The following is a 23,850-nucleotide window of genomic DNA, read 5'->3' on the forward strand; positions in this document are numbered from 1 at the left end:
GTAAATTTTGTACCTAGAAAAAGTGTTTGAGTAACAAAAAAGTGATTTAGGCTCGTCGGTGTGGGTGCGGTCCAAGACCGCACTTCGTGCCACATAGGACGGGAACACTGCCCCCAAACCGCGGTCTTGGTCGCAGTGCGGTCCTCCAAAGCCGTGTGTTCTGATTGGTTGAGGCAATATGGGAAGGATTGAGCCGTTGAGCATTTAATTTTTTTTTTCTTTTGCTTTTTCTTTCATATATATATACACATCAACTTAATTTTTTTTCACAATACAATCTCCTCTCTCTCTCAATTTTTTTTAAAAAAAATCACCACTCTCTCAAAAATGTCATCTTCTTCATCTTCTGAAGAATTTCAGACTATTTTTGATACCGCTATTGCATGTGTTCAAATGGCGGAACAAACATACAACATTGTATGTAACAACGCAGCTGCAAGTTCTCAACAGAGAACACGAAGATATATTTACAGAAATCGTGAAGAATCCAACCAACGTTTGGTGCAAGACTATTTTGCAAAGAATGCCACTTACCAATGGTATTATTTTCGTAGGAGCTTCAGAATGCTCAAAGGTTTGTTCGAACGTATAGTTGAAGATGTAACGAGGGAGTGCAATTTTTTCCAACAACGCTACAATGTTAGAGGTACACTCGGTTTCACTCCCTTGCAAAAATGCACGGCCGCACTTCATCAGTTAGCATATGGCATTCCGCCTGATGCGTTAGACGAAAGTTTTAGGATGTCTGCTAGGATAGCACGAGACAGTCTCCATTTTTTCTGCAAAAATGTGATTCAGTTTTATGGTCCAAAATATTTACGTAAGCCTACACGTAATGGCATCCTGCAATTGCAAACTCATCATGCTAGTGTGTGTAGCACCTGGTTCCTGGTACGTAAAATTTATCCTAGTAATTGTCATTTTAGCCTTGGACTCGCCGAGTAGGGACGCGGTCCGGGGGCACGTTTAAGTTGGCGACTCGGCGAGTCCATATTCTGGACTCGGCGAGTCACCGCTGTCTATTGAAACCCTAAATTTCAAGGGTTTGCACCCTATTTAAACACTCATTCCCCCCCCCCCCCAACCTCGCCCCCATTCACCCTCAGAGCTCCCAACATCGTCTTTGCCCTTTTCCTTGTGAGATTGAAGTGTTTTGGGTGTGTTCTTGAAGTTTTTTTGACGAGAAAGAGGAGTAGATCAAGAAGAGGAGAAGGAGGCCAAGCATTTTTATGACATCTCAACGTTTTCCTTGAGGTATAGCTCGTTCCCCTCTGTTTTCAAGCTTGTAGTCCCTAATAGCTTCATGAAAGTCCCTTTTGAGCCATTCTTCAAGCTTGTTTATGCTTGGTGGGTTGTAATAAGTTGTTAGCCTTTAGATCTAGGCATGATTTAGTCACTGGAGCTTGGATCTACTGCCTTTATGGAGTCATATTGCATGAAAGTCCTAGATCTACCCCTTTTGGTGCACTTTGAGCCCTAAAACCTTCATTGGTGATTATCTACACGTAAAGTTGGAAACTTTACGTATAAACCAGGCCCTAGGAACCCAGATCTACGAATGGCATGGACTGGATTCAAGCAAAATCGCGTGTATAGTTTTTGCATGAGGCAGACTCAGCGAGTCGAGTCGCGAGTCCCCGGGTTGTCCCCCTTTTTGTGTTGCGAGTTGGAGTGGTAAGTCATAGGGTATGACTCAGTGGGTTGGAAGCCAAACTCACTCATGAAGTCACTCGGCGAGTCATTGCAACGACTCGGCGAGTTCACGGCAATCTCCTTGTCTCAAGAACAACTCGACGAGTTGTTCATACAACTCGGCGAGTCACAGCTTAGAGTGTTCTTCGGATGAAGATGAACTCGGCGAGTTGTTCATACAACTCGGCGAGTAGGATGAAGTACTATTGGCCTTGGGTATAGAAGGAAGACTCATCGAGTCTACGCTTAACTCGACGAGTAGAGACGGACTTATGGTCAGACTAAAGGAAAGGGACTCGGCAAGTTGGCTAGCCAACTCGGCGAGTCTGGTCAACTGGCAGTTGACTGTGACTTGACTCATGACTTGTTAAGGGTAAATGGACAATTTACCCTGAGGGCGGTTAGCAATAATTGATTAAGTGTTTGGTGGGAATTACAGTCGAAGGATTTCCGAAGCAGCAGCAGCAGTAGACAGACCTTTCCCACACATATCAACAGCTACTTCGAGGTGAGTTACCTTCCAGTAGCGGTGGGTCTAAGGCCACAATGCCGGCCCACCAGTAGGAAATGTATGATAGATGATTGTCTTTGTGATATCATCTTGGTTTGCTACTACCTGATATGTTATATGCTAGCATGATATGTTACATGTGATAGTAATAGAGTTCGGTTGTTAGGACCAAAGGGTAGTCAGACACCCCAGATACATCTGACAATATATGATGATATGTTTGCATGCTGGCTTTTTACGTTATATGTGATAGAGGTAGTAGGAGGGGACTAGTCCTCGAGTTCGGTCGTTAGGACCGAAGGGTAGTTCAGGCACCCCAGATATGTCTGATAATATGTTATGTTATGATATATGTGATAGTAGCAGTAGGGGTGAAATAGTCCCTGGGGTTCGGTCGTCAGGACCGAAGGATAGTCAGCACCCCAGAACGGCGTGACATGGGTAGTCAGCACCCCAGAATGGCTTGACACGGGTAGGTCGGCACCCCAGAATAGCCGTACCGGGTAGGTCGGGCACCCCATAAATGCCCGACAATATGTATGATATGCGGTACGATGGGGGAACTCACTAAGCTTCATGCTTACAGTTTTCAATTTTTGTTTCAGGTACCTCTTCTTCGAAGGGGAAGTAGCTGGCGCGGTAGCAGCCCATCACACACATGTCTCGTATTCTGCATCATGAGACCTTCCTAGGGATTTGTACTCTGACATTTTATGTTATTGAAATGTTTTTCCAGACATGCGATATCTTTATAAAATGTTATGACCAGTAAACGTTTTATTCGAATGTTTTGCTAAATATATGTTTTCAAAAATGAAATTTTTGGCTCGTATTTTGGGGTGTTACAAGTTGGTATCAGAGCCCTGGTTTGAGGGATTCGGACACACCTTCGGGGGTGTTTGAACTCAAATTGAGGGATTAAAATATTTTGGAAAGAGAAAATGTTTTCTAAAAAGGCTAAGTAAAAGGGTTTTAAGAAAGAACAAAGTGTGTGATGTGCGCGACCGGCCGAGCTCAAGTAAGTATTCCCCAATGTACCCATACAAGTTTATATATGTTTATCAGTTTCTGTAGAACAGCATGCTAGAATAGGACTAAGGATCTAGGAGTGATGCCTTATGTGCCTGCTTTCTGTGCTTCAGTATATGAAAAGTTGCATGCTAGAATTGAGTAGACAGCAGTAGGGTAGCATGTTTAGGTTATTCCTGAGATTACGAGTTTATCATTGTATGCTAGTCCAGTTTTTCTCTACGAGGATAGAGCTGCTTGAAATTGTTTCCTTTATGTCCAAATGTTGTTGCTTTGTGCTATGTGGGCTTTGAAGTTATGGGAGTTAGCTGTTAGGTGAATACGTTAAAGTCACATGTGACCAGGGTTGAATAATCTCAGAGTGTTGGATTTGACCCTATTGAGTAGCTATTGTTTGAGTCCTAACCGTGGTAGGGATGAGTCCCTCACTCGAAGGATTATTCGAGCCTCATCACATGTGATTGCATTCAGGTGGTAGCTAATTGGCATCACCAAGAGGCCTTCAGCAGCTGAGGACTGGTTTGGGTGGAGTCAGAGGTTTCCTAGGGTAAGCCTAGGATAAGAGTAGCAGAGATCAGCGGTAGTGAAAGGGACCTGGTGGAGTCATGGCAGTCCTTTGAGAAGGTACAAATAGATGTGGAAGGTAGTATGGGCCCGTACTATTGAAAGCATAGGATCCGTACCCGAATCGAGGAATGCCAAGATAAGACCAGGGAACTTGTAGTAGGTGTGATCCCTCCAGAGGTATCAGTATCACTAACAATTGTTATTTCTTTTGTATTTCAGAATGGTGGTACTACGTTCGAGGCCAACAGTTGGCAGTACAGGAGAGGGATCGGGTTCGGGATCAGGTTCCGAGCCATTAGATGAGGGGCTACGTGAGTTCATCGCGTCAGAGATCACCAGAGGCATCCTTGAGTCGACCCCCATTATCTTCGGGTCGATCAAGGAAGGAATATTGGAGATGATGGAGGATCGCCTCCGGGCATTCAGGAGTGACATGACATCTGGCCAGTCAGGATCCCGCACACTGTCCTTCAAGGACTTTCGGGGCAGTGGTGCGCCGGATTTTCATGGGGCGAAGGACCCCATAGCTGCCAGACGATGGATTGCAGACATTGAGTCTGCACAGACGATTAGCTTCTGCCCTGAGGGGTCGAAGGTGAGATTTGCAGCAGGATGTTTGAGAGATCGAGCTAGGGATTGGTGGGAGTCCGTCGGTGACTCGTTGGGAGCCTCGGCTGTCGAGGCTATGACCTGGTCGGACTTCGTGACCAGGTTCAGGGCAGAGTTTGCGCCGGCTGTCGAGCTTCAGCAGCTGGCCAGGGAGTTCCTAGATATGAGACAGACGATGGAGACTGTGGTGGAGATCACTGCCAAGTTTCAGGAGAGGGCATTATTAGTGCCCCAGTATGCGGGTGATGAGGACATGAGGAGGACCCGCTACCATGACATGCTCCGAGCTGATATTAGAGAGCGTGTCAGTTTTTCAGCTTGCCCTACCTTAGACTATATGATTGCCAGGGTGAGGGAGAGAGAGATAGATCTGGAGCATGTCCGGAAGAGGAAGACTGAGGAGGGACAGACAGGAGGAGCTTCGGGGAAGAAGCCCAAGGGATCAGATGGTAGGCCAAAAGGCTAGTCAGGACCGAGCCGCTGCAGGAAATGTGGCAGGCCTCATGAGGGGGCATGTAGATTGGGATCGTCGGGCTGCTATAAGTGCGGCAAGACGGGGCATTTCAGCAGGGATTGTACCGCCCCTGCACCTATGATTCAGACATCAGAGTTGATGTGTTTTCACTGCAACCAGAGGGGCCACAAGAAGGCCAATTGCCCCCAGTTGACATCATCAGCGCCGATTAAGGCACCAGCTCCAGCTACCCTACGGATTACGGATGGCCGGCAGGGCAAGACAGAGGCTCCAGTGGTGAGGAGCCGGGCATTTCAGCTGACAGCAGAAGAGGCACGCGCCGCACCCGATGTGGTGACGGGTATGATTCTTTCTCTCTATTTTATTTTATGATGTTATGTTATTGATTTGTGCTCTGTGTATATGCATTAGGATCGTTCCATGTGAACGGTATTCCGGTTCAGGTGTTGTTCGACTCGGGTGCCACCCGATCATTTGTTTCCCTTGCGCTTGGCAAGAGGTTTACTGAGTCCTCGGGCATGTTGGATTTCCCTTTAGAGGTAGAGATTGCCGATGATCGATCGGTGCGAGCATCAACAGTGTTCAGGGATTGTGTTTTGAGGTTATTTGAGGAGCGTTATTTGGTGGATTTGGTTCCCATACCGTTGCGGGGGAACAAGGTGATTATAGGCATGGATTGGTTGAGCCCTAATGGGGCGGTGATAGATTGCGAACAACAGCTAGTGCGGGTCAGGACCCCAAGCGGGGGAGAGTTGGTGATCCACGGCGAGAGGCCATAGCGTGGACCTATAGTATGTTCAGCAGCGAGAGCTAAGCGCTACCTTCAGCAGGGATGCGCGGGGTATGTCGCGTATGTTATGGATACCCGGGAGACGGGTAAGGCGACGGTGAGCGAGGTTCCAGTGGTACGAGACTACGCTGATGTGTTCCCGGAGGAGCTTCCTGGAATACCTCCGGAGCGCCAGGTAGAGTTCAGGATCAACCTAGTTCCTGGTGCGGCTCCGATAGCCAAGGCTCCCTATTGGTTGGCTCCTCCCGAGATGCAGGAGTTGTCTACGCAACTGCAGGAGCTGCTGGACAAGGGATTTATTCGTCCGAGCAGTTCGCCCTGGGGAGCCCCGATCCTGTTTGTGAAGAAGAATGATGGGTCGCATCGGATGTGTATAGATTATCGGAAGCTGAATAAGGTAACGGTGAAGAACCGTTACCCACTCCCGAGGATTGATGATCTCTTTGATCAGTTGCAGGGAGCATCTTGGTTCTCCAAGATCGATTTGCGTTCAGGCTATCATCAGATGAGGGTTAGAGAGGAGGATATACAGAAGACCGTGTTTCGGACGCGTTATATCCATTATGAGTTCGTGGTGATGCCGTTTGGGCTCACCAATGCTCCTGCCGTGTTCATGGACCTCATGAACCGCATGTGCAGATCGATGTTGGATCAGTCTGTGTTGGATCAGTCTATGATAATTTTCATTGATGACATCTTGGTTTATTCCAAGACTCAGGAGGAGCGTGAGGAGCATCTGAGAGAGGTATTGGAGACCCTGAGGAGGGAGAGCTTGTACGCCAAGTTCTCCAAATGTGAGTTTTGGTTGCGCGAGGTGCAATTTCTTGGGCACCTCGTCAATCAGAACGGGATTTCAGTAGACCCGGCCAAGGCGGAGGCCGTGATGAGGTGGGAGGTTCCGAAGTCTCCATCCGAGATTCGGAGTTTCCTAGGATTGGCAGGCTACTATCGGAGGTTCATTCAGGATTTCTCCAAGATAGCCGTACCCCTGACACAGTTGACTAGGAAAGTCGTGGTCTTTCGGTGGGGGCCTGAGCAGCAGGCAGCGTTCGAGACTCTGAGGCAGAGATTGTGCGAGGCGTCGATCTTAGCCCTGCCCGAGGGCGTGGAGGATTTTGTGGTATACTGCGATGCGTCGATCTCAGGTTTAGGCGTAGTGTTGATGCAGAGGGGGCATGTCATTGCTTATGCCTCGAGGCAGCTGAAGCCTCACGAGGCGAACTACCCGACGCACGATTTAGAGTTAGGGGTGGTGGTCTACGCCCTCAAGATTTGGCGGCATTACCTTTACGGGGTTCGTTGTACCATTTACACGGACCACAAGAGTTTGAGGTACCTCATGGATCAGCCGAATCTGAACATGAGGCAGCGTCGGTGGTTGGACGTGGTGAAGGATTATGATTGCGAGTTCCTTTACCACCCGGGGAAGGCCAATGTGGTGGCCGATGCGCTTAGCCGCAAGGCGGCGCCGACCAGGGATGTTTGCATGAGGATGACTGTGGTGACTCCCCTGTTGGAGCAGATTCGGGAAGCTTAACAGGAGGCTACGAAGGAGGAGCATCGGAAGAGTGAGCGAATAGTGGGTCAAGTCATCTCCTTTGATTATGATAGTCGGGGGTTGTTGACACTACACCGTAGGGTGTGGGTGCCGTATCATGGAGGCGTGCGCCAAATCTTGATGGGGGAGGCGCACAAATCCCGATTCTCTATTCATCCATGGGCAACGAAGATGTATCGGGATCTTCGCTTGGACTATTGGTGGCCCTGCATGAAGCGGGATGTGGCATGGTACGTCGAGCGGTGTTTGACCTGCAGGAAGGTCAAGGCCGAGCATCAGAGACCGCACAACAAGATGCAGCCGTTGGATATCCCGTTGTGGAAATGGGAGGATATTACGATGGATTTTATCACGAAGCTTCCACGAACGGTGCGAGGAGTAGATTTTATTTGGGTCATCATGGATCGGTTGACCAAGAGCGCCCATTTTATTCCGATTCCGGAGAGTATCTCGGCCGAAAAGTTGGCCGATATCTATATCAGGGAGATAGTGGCGCGACACGGGGTGCCAGTGTCAGTGATATCAGATCGAGATGTGTAGTCCCTAATAGCTTCATGAAAGTCCCTTTTGAGCCATTCTTCAAGCTTGTTTGTGCTTGGTGGGTTGTAATAAGTTGTTAGCCTTTAGATCTAGGCATGATTTAGTCCCTGGAGCTTGGATCTACTGCCTTTATGGAGTCATATTGCATGAAAGTCCTAGATCTACCCCTTTTGGTGCACTTTGAGCCCTAAAACCTTCATTGGTGATTATCTACACGTAAAGTTGGAAACTTTACGTGTAAACCAGGCCCTAGGAACCCAGATCTACGAATGGCATGGACTGGATTCAAGCAAAATCGCGTGTATAGTTTTTGCATGAGGCAGACTCGGCGAGTCGGGTCGCGAGTCCCCGGGTTGTTCCCCTTTTTGTGTTGTGAGTTGGAGTGGTAAGTCATAGGGTATGACTCAGTGGTTTGGAAGCCAGACTCACTCATGAAGTCACTCGGCGAGTCATTGCAACGACTCGGCGAGTTCACGGCAATCTCCTTGTCTCAAGAACAACTCGGCGAGTCACAGCTTAGAGTGTTTTTCGGATGAAGATGAACTCGGTGAGTTGTTCATACAACTCGACGAGTAGGATGAAGGACTATTGGCCTTGGGTATAGAAGGAAGACTCGTCGAGTAGAGACGGACTTATGGTCAGACTAAAGGAAAGGGACTCGGCAAGTTGGCTAGCCAACTCGGCGAGTCTGGTCAACTGGCAGTTGACTGTGACTTGACTCATGACTTGTTAAGGGTAAATGGACAATTTACCCTGAGGGCGGTTAGCAGTAATTGATTAAGTGTTTGGTGGGAATTACAGTCGAAGGATTTCCGAGGCAGCAGCAGCAGCAACATACAGACCTTTCCCACACAGATCAGCAGCTACTTCAAGGTGAGTTACCTTCCAGTAGCGGTGGGTCTAAGGCCACAATGTCGGCCCACCAGTAGGAAATGTATGATAGATGATTGTCTTTGTGATATCATCTAGGTTTGCTACTACCTGATATGTTATATGCTAGCATGATATGTTACATGTGATAGTAATAGAGTTCGGTTGTTAGGACCGAAGGGTAGTCAGACACCCCAGATACGTCTGACAGTATATGATGATATGTTTGCATGCTGGCTTTTTACGTTATATGCGATAGAGGTAATAGGAGGGGACTAGTCCCCGAGTTCGGTCGTTAGGACCGAAGGGTAGTTCAGGCACCCCATATATGTCTGATAATATGTTATGTTATGATATATGTGATAGTAGCAGTAGGAGTGAAATAGTCCCCGAGGTTCGGTCGTCAGGACCGAAGGGTAGTCAGCACCCCAGAACGGTGTGACATGGGTAGTCAGCACCCCATAATGGCTTGACACGGGTAGGTCGGCACCCCAGAATGGCCGTACCGGGTAGGTCGGGCTCCCCAGAAATGCCCGACAATATGTATGATATGTGATTGTCTAATATGCGGTACGATGGGGGAACTCCCTAAGCTTCGTGCTTACAGTTTTCAGTTTTGGTTTCAGGTACCTCTTCTTCGAAGGGGAAGGAGCTGGCGCGGTAGCAGCCCATCACATACATGTTTCGTATTCCGCATCATGAGACCTTCCTGGGGATTTGTACTCTGACATTTTATGTTATTGAAATGTTTTTCCAGACATGTGATATCTTTATAAAATGTTATGACCAGTAAACGTTTTATTCGAATGTTTTGCTAAATATATGTTTTCAAAAATGAAATTTTTGGCTCGTATTTTGGGGTGTTACAGTGTGCATGGGTTTCCTTGAATTTTAGGAAGCTTAGATTGTCTCCATTGGGCATGGGAAAATTGCCCTACAGCATATCATGGGTAATTTACCCGAGGTGATCATGGCCACCCAATGGTCATACTTGAAGCAGTTGCATCACAAGATATGTGGATTTGACATGCTTTTTTTGGTTCTCCTGGTTCAATTAACGACATCAACGTTCTTAACCGTTCACCAATATTTAACAACATATACGATGGATCCGCACCAGATTCTTCTTTTCAAGTGCGTGGAACGCCATATAAGTATGGTTATTATCTGGTCGATGGAATCTATCCTGAGTATGCTGTGTTTGTTAAATCGTTTTCAGCTCCACATGGTTCTAGACGAAAGAAGTTCAAGAGAGCTCAAGAGAGCTCAAGAAAGAGCTAGGAAGGATGTTGAGCGTACTTTTAGAGCTCTGAAGAAACGATGGTTCATATTGAAAAAACCAACAACCTATTTGGGCGAGGAAAAACTTCAAGAAATCATGTATACATGTATTATATTGCATAACATGATTATTGAAGACGAAGGAAGAGCGATATGTGCGCTCGACGAGGAAGAAACCATACCAGAGACACAACCAATAGAAATTGGTGGCGAAGAGTATATAAACAAGAGAGCAGAGATACGTTGCACTGAAACATTTCACAATCTTCGCAATGACTTGGTGGAACACATTTACGGGGTTCAAAACATTAACCTTAATTTGGATCCACCGGATGACCCCGAAGACGAGTTCTCGGAGAACGACTTTATGTAGTTTGCTTTAGTTATTTTATTTATGTTTTTTAAATTTCTAGGATTATTTAAATGTCATGTGTGTGAGTTTTTTTTTTTGTTAACGCAATGTACTGTCTTTTTTTTTTAATTTTCAAGTAATGAAAACTTATGTTTTTTTTATTAAAATAGAATTTATATTAAATTAAAATAGTTAAAAAAAAGGAAGTTTTATTAAATTAAAATACTTAAAAAAAACAAAAGATAAAAAAAATGAAAAATGTGGCACCACACTCTTGGTGTGGCAAGAAACCACACTTGAGTGGTAAAAAATGACATAACGCTTATGTGACGGGGGAGGGAGTGCGGTTTCGGTGGCACCACTCCCTCCGGCCTTAGAATTAAAATACATTTAAAAGATGTTCATTGTACGGGTGAAATGAATTCTCCCTACTTTTCGCTCACGTTACAACCGTCCATTAATATTTAAGTTATTAAGTTATTAAAATAATAAAAACTAATCATTACAAAATTTAATATGTGGTACGAATGGAAACTGTATTCACATTCGACTAGTAGCAATTTTCCTATGTAACCCTTTTGCATTATTGATATGCCGACTCATACTGTATAAAACTTACAGAAAACAATAAAAATTATTTATATTTTAGGAAATGATTACCGGCTTGTAAAAGTAAGGCATTTTGCTTTTTTATATATATGTTTTATCAATAAACTTTTTCATATTATTTATAAAACATTGTTATAAAGGAATATTATATGCTTAGTTGTCCTTTTTATAGTATTTATTTATTAATCATATTGTTTGTATTACTAATATTTTATTTTACGTATTTTATCATTAATATTCCATAACATAAATATATGTCACGGACTAATATGTAGATATATTTACATCTCAATAATATATATATATATATATATATATATATATATATATATATATATATATATATATATATATATATATATATATACTAGGTGTGTGCCCGCGCAAAACAACGGTAATAAATAGTTTTTTTTTTGACAAATAATTTCTTATAATAAAATAATTATTAGATTTTATTATTAGTTATTATTTAATAAAAAATTTATAACTTTTAAATAAAATATTTATGTTTATACCTTATATTTATACTGTATATTTATATTTTTGATGTAAATTAATTAATAGTTGTGTCTAGTTTAAGAAATGTGAAATTAGTTTAAATACATTAATCTAATATATTAAAATTTTCATTTTGCTCCCAATTGAATTTCTTAATTACTTTCTCTAATTTATGTCTTCAAACTTTTGGCAGATATTAATGAATTATTTAGACATAATTGATTTCTACAAAAACTTTTATAACTTAAAAAAAATTTCACATGGGTTAACTTAAAAAAAAATTAAATATAAAGGTCAAAATATTTGAGAACTTTAAATTTAAAAGAAAATAAGAAAAATAATGAATTACTATAGTGGAAATGTTTTTTTATCTTTTAAATTTAAACAACTAATTTAAATAGATAACAAAAATAAATGATCTTTATTTTTGGGAAATTTGAAATTAAAAGGTAAGTTCATTAATGAAATTGATATTCATTTATTACTACATTTATTGCAATTATTACATTAAAATATTATGTAGAATTTAATAAAATATAAAAACTCATAAAATAAAATGTGGAAAAAGAATTAATTCAAAATAACTACAAAATGATATTTGACAAATTGAATGAGAGTTTGAATTATTCTTTTCATTTTAAATGGATAATAGTTAAATATTATGTCATTAGTTGTGAGACCCGTATAATATACGGGTTGATTAAAACAAAATGTTAAGCACGAACGATTAAATATAAATTTTATTTGAATTTGAAATTGAAATAAGTGAAAATTATGAGAAAAAAACATGCAAATAATAAATTAATTAAAATTATGTGTTTAGTGTGTACTAAACGGGATAATTATAAAAAAAATATTAAACATAAAGGTTTAAACTGTAAATTTATTTGGAATTGCATTTGAAATTTAAAATTTGATAGTCATTATGGTATGTTTAATTTATGAAAAGTAAATTAATGATATATTGAAAATGAAAATTAAAGTAATGACAATGACAAGTGGAAAATAAATATATATCAAATTATGACAAAGTGACATGTGACTAATCTTATGAGAGAAGGACATGTGGCAAAGTCATTTTCATTTATTAAAGTAGATTATTCAGACATAATTGATTTCTACAAAAACTTTTATAACTTATACCTTTTAAAATACAAGATATTACTAATATATTTTATAATATAGTACAAGATATATATATATATATATATATATATATATATATGGAGAGAGAGAGAGAGGTAGGATACGTTGAGATTAAAAATAAAATAGAGATCATTAGATTCAACTTCAACCACATATTCAACATTTGCTGCTCTAGCCTCCGACGTATCGGTGCGGCAAACCTATTATAATCATAAATGATTATATAGTGTCGTTCGTTCCTTTCTCCTTCGTTACCATCACTACCACTACAACTGACATCGCCACCACCACTACCACCACATTTGACACCAGTCGGCCCCACCACTGTCACCTTCGTCACTTATACCACTGTCGCCTCTGCCACCACCACCTCTTATGCCACCAAATGTCATAATCATATATGATTACTCAATCTGTGAACAGACATATATGTATAATCATTTATGATTAGACATATATGTATAATCATTTATGATTAGACATACATCGTTGTTGCCGGTATGTTGGAGCTTAGAGCGGCAAATGAGAAATATGTGGTTGGAGTTCAATCTCAAGATCTCTACTTTTTTTAATCTCAAGTGAACCGTCCCCTAATATATATATATATATATATATATATATATATATATATATATATATATATATATATATTCAAATGAAAACCCGAATGGGTTAAGAACCCTAAGAACCATTTTTTAAAATGTTTTCATTAAGGGTATTTTGGACACATCATACATTTATATTGTATTAATAAAAAAATTTCATTCCATACTTTACAAACTATTTGACACTTGTCTTCGGAACATCATCGGACCGCCACTGGATTATCATTAAAATTTAGTATTTTTTGGTCGTATTCACAAACAACATTCTTTCTCACATTTCTTTGGTAATACTTTTTATTTTTTAAACCAAAATATATATAAAAAAATAGAATTATGGCTTGACAATTTCAATTTCCTCTTTATAAATTGTATATATTTTTAAAAGTTATATCGTGTATAAGATATATTCGCAGTTTAATAAACATATTAATTCACTAATACACAATCTAATATATTCATGCATATATTTATTCATATTTTAACATAAAATTTATATAAAATATACAATTTAAAACAATCCATTTTTAGTTTAATGCATAAAATTCACAACTACCACACGTCACCACCAACCATCTATGTCACCGTTGTAATCATCATTTCTTTCAAACTAGATCTGCATGAAAAAACCATTGATTCAAAGCTTAAATATTATATTCACAGTTTATAAAACTAATTAATTCACTTATTCAGAGTTTAATGCAAAATAATTATAAAAACTAATACATTTTTATATATTTATACAACACACAACATAAATATATTCATAAAAAAATTATACAAACATTCATATATCAATCGTTCATATTTTAGCACAAAATTCATTAATAATTCACATCTTAATACAGTCAATTCACATTTCTGTACTCATAATTCACAACTTAATCTAATAAATTCATAGTTTGTTGCACAACAATTATACATTCACAATCATATACTTAAAACTTACATGTATGCCTACACATCTATAGGCTAGTGATTCTTCCAAAGTTTATTTACACAAATATTCACAATTTAAATTTTACATACTTTAATCAACATTAGATAAAATTATACATGTGTATAATGCTTCTTTCATCTTATATTTTAAAATCAAACAAAAAAATTATAAAATAATCAAAGCCTAATGCCAATTCATTTACAATTTAGTACAATTAATTCATAATTTAATATACAAAATTCACAACTTAATATAGTCAATTCACGGTCTAAGAAGAAAATTCACAGTTTAACGCAGTCAATTCACAATTTAAAACACAAAAATCACAACTTAGTACACAAAATTCGCAGTTTAATACACAAAAAGTATGCATCCACAACCATATTATCAACTTAAAACTCTTAATATAGTCAATTCATAGTTTAATACACAAAATTTATAGCTTAATTGTAACGAACGAAAAATTCCAACCAATGGTCCAAAGTCCAGAAGTCCAAAACAAAACCCATTATTGGCCCAATTTACTAAATTGGGCCCACCTCGCCAAATGGGCCTAAACTCATGATCCATAACAACCAATGGGCCCAAAATACTCTAACCATAATGTCCAGTCACAGCCCAAAATCCAACAGCCCAAATAACAGCCCAATCCCTAAGGCCCAAAATGAAAAGCCCAACAGAGGGAGTACGCTGGGCGTACCCTCCTTGGTACGCTGGGCGTACACGCTGATTTGCAACAGGGGATCGGGGCACTGACTCGCTACGCGGGACGTACTCGCTAGTTACGCGGGGCGTAACTTCGCTACTCATTAAGTCCCCATAACTTCTTAATGGCTTAAGCTCTTAAGCCCAAACTTCAGATCCCTAGGCCAAACATGCCTAAGATTCATAAAGTCTCAAACTTTATCACTTGGGACGTCCATAAAGCTCTTAATCCAAGGTCTTAATCCATTAAGACCCACATATCTCACACATGGAACAACCACAACCCTTGAGACCTCATTTTTCTCACTCAAGACCTCTCCAAAGGTCTGAAAGGACAGATAATCTTGACCAACTCAAAACATGCATCAAAATGAGGACTTTTGGGACAAGAATGGTGTCAAAGCTTCACAACACATAGATCTACACAATATGAATGTCAAGCAAGAAGCTTTATACCTCAAATAGGCTCCAAAGGATGATGTCTTCCCAGATCTACAAGCTCCAACCGTTTCTCTCCTTCTTTGACAACTTCTCCTTTCTTCCTTTATGATTTCCTTTGCTAATCCAAGCTTTCCAAGACCAAACACACCCAATCAAGGAGGCGGGACGGCTACCTTAGGGTTTCTGAGGTTAAGGGAGAGCTTATGGAGGCTAGGGTATGCACCAACATGCTCCTTATATAGTGGCTGACCCTAAATTTAGGGTTTTAGAACTCTGAGAGTACGCTGGGCGTACTCAACCTTACACCCGCGTCACTTACCCAATTATGTTGGGCGTAATCCCAGCTTACGCGGGGCGTACTCGGCGAGTCCCCAAATTTCATACTTGGCCCTCATTAATCCACTTTTCCCACAAGATGATCAAAATATCACTTCTCTTAAATCCCGGGGACTCACAATTAGGTACTCTTAGGAACGGGGGGTTACATTAATACACATAACCTTCATAGTTTAATACATATGATTCACAGCTTAATCTAGTTGATTTACAGTTCAAACAAAAAATTAACAGCTTAATGTAGTCAATTCGTAGTTTAAAAAGAAAATTCAGAGCTTAATGTAGTCAATTCACAATTTAAACACACAAAAATCATAGCTTAGTACACTAAACTCACATTTTAATACACAAAAAGTAGTATTCACATCCATATTAACTTAAACTCTTATTACAATTAAGACAAATTTCATACAGAAAGTTCACAGACTAATACAATAAATTAAAAGTTTAATTCAAAAAATTGTATATTTACAACTTAATAGCAATTAAAACTAAGATTAACATTATTATACGACAAATGAGAGAATAAAACATCAAATTCACACTTTAGCAGAAAGAAAAAAAACTACACCATATAAATCTACAACATATGTAAGTAGAAAATAAAACTTAAAGAAGATTTATTTATAAAAATCAACACACCTAATTTTGAATGAAGATTTATCTTCAAAAAATCAGATCTGATGCAAGCTAACATGAAAATGCACCAGATACACCAGATCCATACATGAAATGCATCGTACACATCAGATCTGATGCATATTTGGTGTTAGGTAGTAGATCTGGCGTTCGAAACTTTGTTAATCTCGAGATTTGGTGTGCCGATCGTATGAGAAAGAAAGGATGGTTCATCGGTGGCGGATAGTCATATCTAATCTGAAAATGAAAAAACACATTAGATATAGTGAGATATGATGCAGATCTGGTGGTTCTCCGGAGATCAGAGAGAAAATGAGTTAGATGCAGTTGTAGATCTGATGGAGTGGAGACGGAGATGGCAAAGGATGTAGTGGCGGTAGTCATTGACTACAAATCTGAAAGTTCCCAATGAAGATCTGAATCATGAACAGATGCACTTCTAGCAAGCCAAATCTCCCAGCAACCAGAGAAGATAAAACTACCCTAAAAATCCCATTTTAGATTTGATAGAACTGCCTTGTAACCAGGTCTTAGTGAAAGCAGACATACTATCTTGAACAAAACTAGCATTAAGAACACCTTTCAAATAAGACCAAACCTGAGAGGCAGTTTCACCTTGACAAAACAAATGAAGTAAAGAATCATCTTGACTTCTAATGCAGAAATTCAATTTATAAGGCATTTGAAAGCCCATGTATCATAGATCTGACGAACTAGTGCTTTGTTGGTGGTGGCCATCGGTGATGGAGCTTTTCGCTCCGGATATGAGATCAGTGGCGGTGGACGGTGGATTTGAAGTGAAAACCATGGCTACTCGACATTCTGTCGACAAAAGGCGATAGATGACGACGACAATAGGCGGTATGTGGTTGAGGTGGTGTTGGGTTTTGTGTTGTTGGGAGAGTTTGAGAGGGTTTGGGAGAGTTTTTCTTGCAAAACAAGTTTGAAAGTGTTTGAATGTTGTTAGATATAAGATGTTTTATGTTAAAGTTAAAAATAACTAGTATGTCCTTATTGATTTTTGGTTATTTATAAAAACATAAAAATATTAGAATAGACCACAATAAGTGGTTCCAATGGTTCTTAACCTTTAGGGGTTCTTATTTGATCTTTTATCTCTCTATCTCTCTCTTTCTCTCTCTCTCTCCCTTTCTCTCTCTCTCTCTCTCTCTCTCTCTATATATATATATATGTTCATGTGTTCCCCACATCTATTGTGTGCAAGAATAAACTAATAAGACTTTGGTAAAAATTAAATTATTATTTAATCATATAAAGATAGAAATTAAATGATATTCATAATTATATGTATATCAAATGATATTCGTAATTATAATTCTTTTTCTATGGAAACTAATTAAATTCGCCATTAATATCAAGAATATTTTTCTTTCAGAATGAATTCCCATCTAAGTTTTCATGTATGGGTTTATGTTTTGTTTCAGGACCCACTCACTCAAATAACAATAAAGTTGCATGAAACATGGTAAACGATATTGTATTCTAACAGAATGAGAATTTATGAGAGTGTATTCTAGTAGAATGAGAGTGTATTCTAATAGAATACACTCTCGATCTCAATGTTCCAGACAACTTTGTTGTATTTTAAATGAGTGAGTCCTGAAAACAAAATATGAAATCATATATGAAAACCAAAATGCAAATTCATTTTAAAAAAATATTATTGCTGACATTAATGATGAATTTAATTAGTTTTAATAAAAAAAGTTATAATTATGAATATCATTTAATATACATACAATTATGAAATCATATAATATTTATCTTTATTTGATTAAATAATAATTTAAATTTTACTGAATTCTTATTGGTCCATTTTAACATACAATAAATATAAGAAACACATAAACACACACATACATACACACACACACACACACACATATATATATATATATATATATATATATATATATATATATATATCAACAATATATTAAAACTAATAAATTAAGTATAATATGTTAAAAGTTAAAAAACATAACTTTATAAGTAGAAGTAATGATATTATTTTAATATTGAAATTTAGCTTATATATGACTACACTTTAGATTTGATATTTGTTTAACTTAATTAACAAAATTATAAATATTATTAGAAAGAAATTGAAAAGTTATGGGGGTTTCAAATGAATGTGGTGAAAGGAAAAAATACATGGGAGTTTCAAATGATATATATACTAGGCGAATGCCCGCGCGTTGCGCAAAAGCAACTATATAGCTGACATTTTTACAAATATATGTTTTTTTTAAATAAAACAATAATGTTGTCAAATTTGATATAATAATTCGTATGTTACGTTGATATAATATACTGATTATTTTGAATTATATGATAACATATAAATCTATTAAAATTACATAATCTTAATCTTTTGAATGATATCTACCCGTGGGTTACTCATGAATAAAATTAAATATAATATATGGTTTAATGTTATTTATAGTTTTTGTTATTATTAATTAATTTTTTAAAATTTATTTGTTTAACTTTTTAATTTATGTCATTGTAATTATTTAAAACATCAAACAATTTTTTATTTTATTTTAAAGGTAACAATATAATCATTTATATAGAGTTATTTTTAACTATTGTTATTATAAGTTATTTTATGTTGCTTATTTGAAAACTTTTAACGATTATAAAAATATCCTTAGGAAATATTTTAGTTAAATTGATATTACAATTTAATTTTTGCATTTAGCACTATAATTTATCACTTTTAACTATTCACAAAATATTCTTTGGGTTTTTTAAGTGGAACTGAAATTTATATCGAAGTTGACCCTGTAATGTTATATTTAAATTAAAACTTCAAGTATTTTGTCCAAACCTTTCAAAAGTTGTAGCTTTAAACTGATAATGGTTTACATACAACAACATATTAAATCTAATAAATTAAGTATAATGTGTTAAAAGTTAAAGACATAAGTTTATAAGTAGAAGTAAAAATATTATTTTAATACTGAAATTTAGTTTATTTATGATTATACTTTAGGTTTGATACTTATTTAACCTTATTATCTATCTTATAATCATTATCAGAAATTCACTACAATTTATTACTTTTAACTATTTACAAAACATTTTTTCGGTTGTGTAAGTTGAATTAAAATTTATATTTAAGTTGATCCTGTAAGGTTATATTTATATTAACAATTTAAGTATTTTATACAAAATTTTCAAACAACAATATATTAGACCTAATAAAATATGTATAATATGTTAAAAGTTAAAAATATAACTTTATAAGTATAAGAAAATATATTATTTTAATATTGAGATTTAGTTTATATATGATTATATTTTAGGTTTATATTTATTTAACCTTATTAACCAACTTATAATCATTATTAGAAAGAAATTGAAAAGTAATGGGAGTTTCAAATGAATGTGGTGAAAGGAAAAATGCTTCCTTTATAAGTATATAATGAAATGATATATATATATATATATATATATATATATATATATATATATATATATATATATATATATATACTAGCCGTCTACCCGCACAAAGCGGCGGACGACGAATAATTTAATCTCTTTAGAGTTAAAACCATTTTGCGTTCATTTCGAGAAATGAATATTAAATGACATCTATTTTTCAAGAGCATTACCATACCATATTAAAGGGGTGTTTGGCTAAGCTTTTTTAAAACAACTTATTAGGTTCCACATCACTATAAGTTAAAAAAGTGTTTGGATTAAAATAACTTATTCTGGTGGGGAACCTTTAATACGTCATTTTTTCATAAGTTACCCTACACTTATTTATTAACTTATAAGCTAATAAACTAATAAGCAATAAGCTTTTTTGCCAAACACCCCCTAAATGGTTATTACTTCCATTTATTGTCCTCTTTTTTTTTTTTTCGTTTTCCTTAATTCCTTTATTAATTTAATGTCCTACTAAGTAAAACGCTAAAATATATAAATAATAGTTTATAAAAATAAACCTTTAGATTGTGATTCAAAAGTCGATAAATAGGCATTTGAGAAGGCCAAAATACTCAGGTGTCAACTTGTTCATTGTGATTTTAAACCAAGTTTGGTCACAAATTAAAACATTTTCAACGATGGTATGTAATTCAAGGATTCATATTGATATAGGTTCTCGAAACCTTAAAATATTGAACAAAATCTATATAGAACCTTATAATAAGGACAATTATCACCGTAATCAGGAAGTCCATGTGATGAAACTTGATAGTATAAGGACCAATGATGAAAAAGGTTTCATTTTTAGACTAAACAAGATGAAAAATATACAAACTACCTTAATCATGTCAAATCTTGTGTTTAACCGCTCTTTATTGCAAAAGTAAGATGCCAAAATATACAAACTAATGATAATATAATGCTCTAACTGGCCCTCTTGGTTGAGTTCTTTGAACCTGCAAATCCAACACATTAAATAAACATAGTAAAAAACCTTTTTAGGAACAAACCTGATATAATAAAGCCTTCATCCAATATATTTATAAGATAAAAATACAAAAAGTTAAAAATGATGAAATCAATTACAAGTAAGGATTAAAATAAAAACTTGTTAAGAAAGAGCCATCTGCAGGAAGGATATTTGAATCAACATGTATTTTCTGATGGTTTCAAATTTTGAATTATCCGAAATTCAGGGAAGGAGATAGAATTTGTTGAGAAATGTAAGGATTCAAAACACAGGTTAAAATTTAATATTATTTTATTGATGACTACTTGTACTATTAGCTTAATGATTTGAACGTCTTAAAAAAATAATATTATTATATTCAATTTATTTTTAGAAATAGTGGGATTTCTTTTATAGGATAATATATATATATATATATATATATATATATATATATATATATATATATATATATATATATATATATATATATATATATAACGTACTAATATTATAAAATCAAACCGTATTTTTAAAGGCGTCGAGAAAAACTTCAATCATTCCATCATCATAATACAATTTATTTCCAACATTCTAAAATAAAAAAAATAAAAAAATCTATACACAATTGTTAATGATAATTCATTGTACGAAAACAAGGAATAAGGATCAAAATTTCCAAGACACAAAATCAATGAAAATATGGTTTTTTAATGTAAAAATTATGTAATTGTACATTAAAATATGTATTCTTATGCTAAAATAAATAAATACTTACTTGTAAGAATATTCTATTTGCATATATATATATATATATATATATATATATATATATATTTGCATGGTAAATATATCTATAACTATTATTACATAATATATATATATAGTATAAATATGTGTTATTATACACAAATAAATAAATAAATAAATAAATAAAAATATATATATATATATATATATATATATATATATATATATTTGTGTATAATAACACATATTTATACTATGTATATATTATGTAATAATAGTTATAAATATATTTACCAAACAAAAAAATTCAATACCTAAATATGTACAAATAATAAGATTAATGATTAAGTATATACAAAATAATGACTAAGGTCCCGTTTGATAGTTTCTGTCTAGGAAAGTGTTGTCTGGGAAAGTTTTCTGACTGGGAAAGAAACCATGTCGTTTGATTGTACATCTGATTGACTGTGCTGAATGATGAAAAAAAGTAATAATTCAATAAAAAATAAATTAAAAAAAAAAGTTATTTAAAAGAATTAATAATCCAATAAAAAAAGAAAGAGGTGGGGTTTGATGTATAATTGTCTTTCCAGCCCATTCAGCCAGAAAGATATGATTTTGGGGCTTTCTGGGAAAGACATATCTTACCGGGAAAGACCCCTTCTTTTGTGCAAATCAAACAGTCTTTCCGGTCCATTCAGCCAGAAAGATCTGTTTGGACCTGGAAAGATGCGTATCAAACGAGGCCTAAACGTGTTAACAAAACAAAAATTAGTTAAGTCGCTAAACTTTTTTTAGAGAAATATTTTAATTCTAAAAATACTCCGTTAGTAAAGAGTCTTCATTGTTATATCTCATCTTCGTTGTTGTATCTTATTTAATATAAAAACCTTTATAATAACAAAATTATGAAGAAATTATTCAAGGTTCTCTAGAACTACATAAGTTAATTGTTTCTATTTATAAATTTTATTAATATAATCAATGAATGATATATTCATAAGTTGCTTAAAATGGAAAGTCGTACCATGTAGACGATCATCACACGAACTCGTCTCATGTCACGTGAATAATAGATCATACTGCATTAACAATGTCACATTCAACTTAATTTTTTAATGGGAAAATGACTATTGAGGGTAATTAACTTTTACGTTTGTACTCATTTGGTCTTTTTTTATTTTTATTTTTTGTTTTCAATATACCATCGAACTAGTTGTTTGTGTTCACCATAACCCTTTTGACCGACTTTTGACCTGTGATAGCCGGTCAAAGGGTTATGGTGAACATAAACAACAAGTACGATGATATATTGAGTACAAAAAAGGAAAGGGACCAAATGAGAACAAATGTAACAGTTGATTACCCTCCTGATTCATTTTCCCTTTACTCATTTACAACAAATCCCACGTCATCTCCTACCGATATTAATGACTTTATGAGATTCATTCTTGCTTTTCTTCAAAACATAACCCACGAAAGAACATTATTAATACATGTACAACTTTGTAATGCACTTGAATATTTATTAGGGAAATCTTGACTAAGCAGACGCTTTTCATGACTGCATTTACATTTCCAATCAAATGATTTATCGTATCATGAATTCTAGACAAGTCTACAAACGATTGGAATCACAAGTGCTGTGATTTTTGAGTTTACTTAGCTTTAAGATCTAATTCATGGGATAAGATACAACATCAATATGTACAACATTCTTGCTTCTCTTCAAAACATAACCCACGAAAGAGCATTATTCATACTTGTACAACTTTGTAATGCACTTGAATATTTATTAGGGGAATCTTGACTAAGCAGGCGCATTTCATGACTACATTTACATTTCCAATCAAATGATTTATCGTATCATGGATTCTAGACAAGTCTACAAACGAGTGGAATCACAAGTGCTGTGATTTTTGAGTTTACTTAGCTTTAAGATCGAATTCATGGGATAAGATACAACATTAATATGTACAATATCATGCTGCTTTTGTAAACACATCACCATAATATACCTTGAGGTAAACGTTTATGCTGATAAATATACCTCTCATACACAGTTATATCCTTTTGCAGAGAGGTGTTGACATCCAACCACAATAAGCATAACATAGACCATGTTTTAACAAGGTTACCCCTTTGAAACGTTCTTCATATACGTTATAGCCAAAGAAGGTTGCAGTCTTTGATAATTTTACAACTTTAATTTCATTTAACTTTTCGGGGAAAATGACTCAGGAGGGTAACCAACTGTTGAGTTCGTTCTCATTTGGTCCCTTTCCTTTTTTTGTACTCAATATACCATCGAACTTGTTGTTTGTGTTCACCATAACCCTTTGACCGACTATCACAAGAAAGTCGGTCAAAAGGGTTATGATGAACGCAAACAACAAGTTCGATGGTATATTGAATACAAAAAAAGGAAAGAGACCAAATGAGTACAAACGCAAAAGTTAATTACCCTCAAGAGTCATTTTCCCATTTTTTATTGAG

General features: G+C 36.1%; 1 protein-coding gene across 1 annotated transcript; it reads left to right on the top strand.

Annotated features, from left to right (window-relative positions):
* Window positions 1-327: 327 nt before the first annotated feature.
* On the top strand, window positions 328-10,295 carry LOC145095408 (uncharacterized). Its single transcript, XM_079033297.1, has 2 exons — window positions 328-891; window positions 9,861-10,295. The coding sequence occupies exons 1-2, from the start codon at window positions 328-330 to the stop codon at window positions 10,293-10,295; spliced, it is 999 nt and encodes a 332-aa protein (XP_078889423.1).
* Window positions 10,296-23,850: the final 13,555 nt, after the last annotated feature.

This window comes from Lactuca serriola, chromosome 3 (assembly GCF_051521515.1).
Source record: "Lactuca serriola cultivar US96UC23 chromosome 3, Lser_US96UC23_V15, whole genome shotgun sequence".
Lineage (NCBI taxonomy): Eukaryota > Viridiplantae > Streptophyta > Magnoliopsida > Asterales > Asteraceae > Lactuca > Lactuca serriola.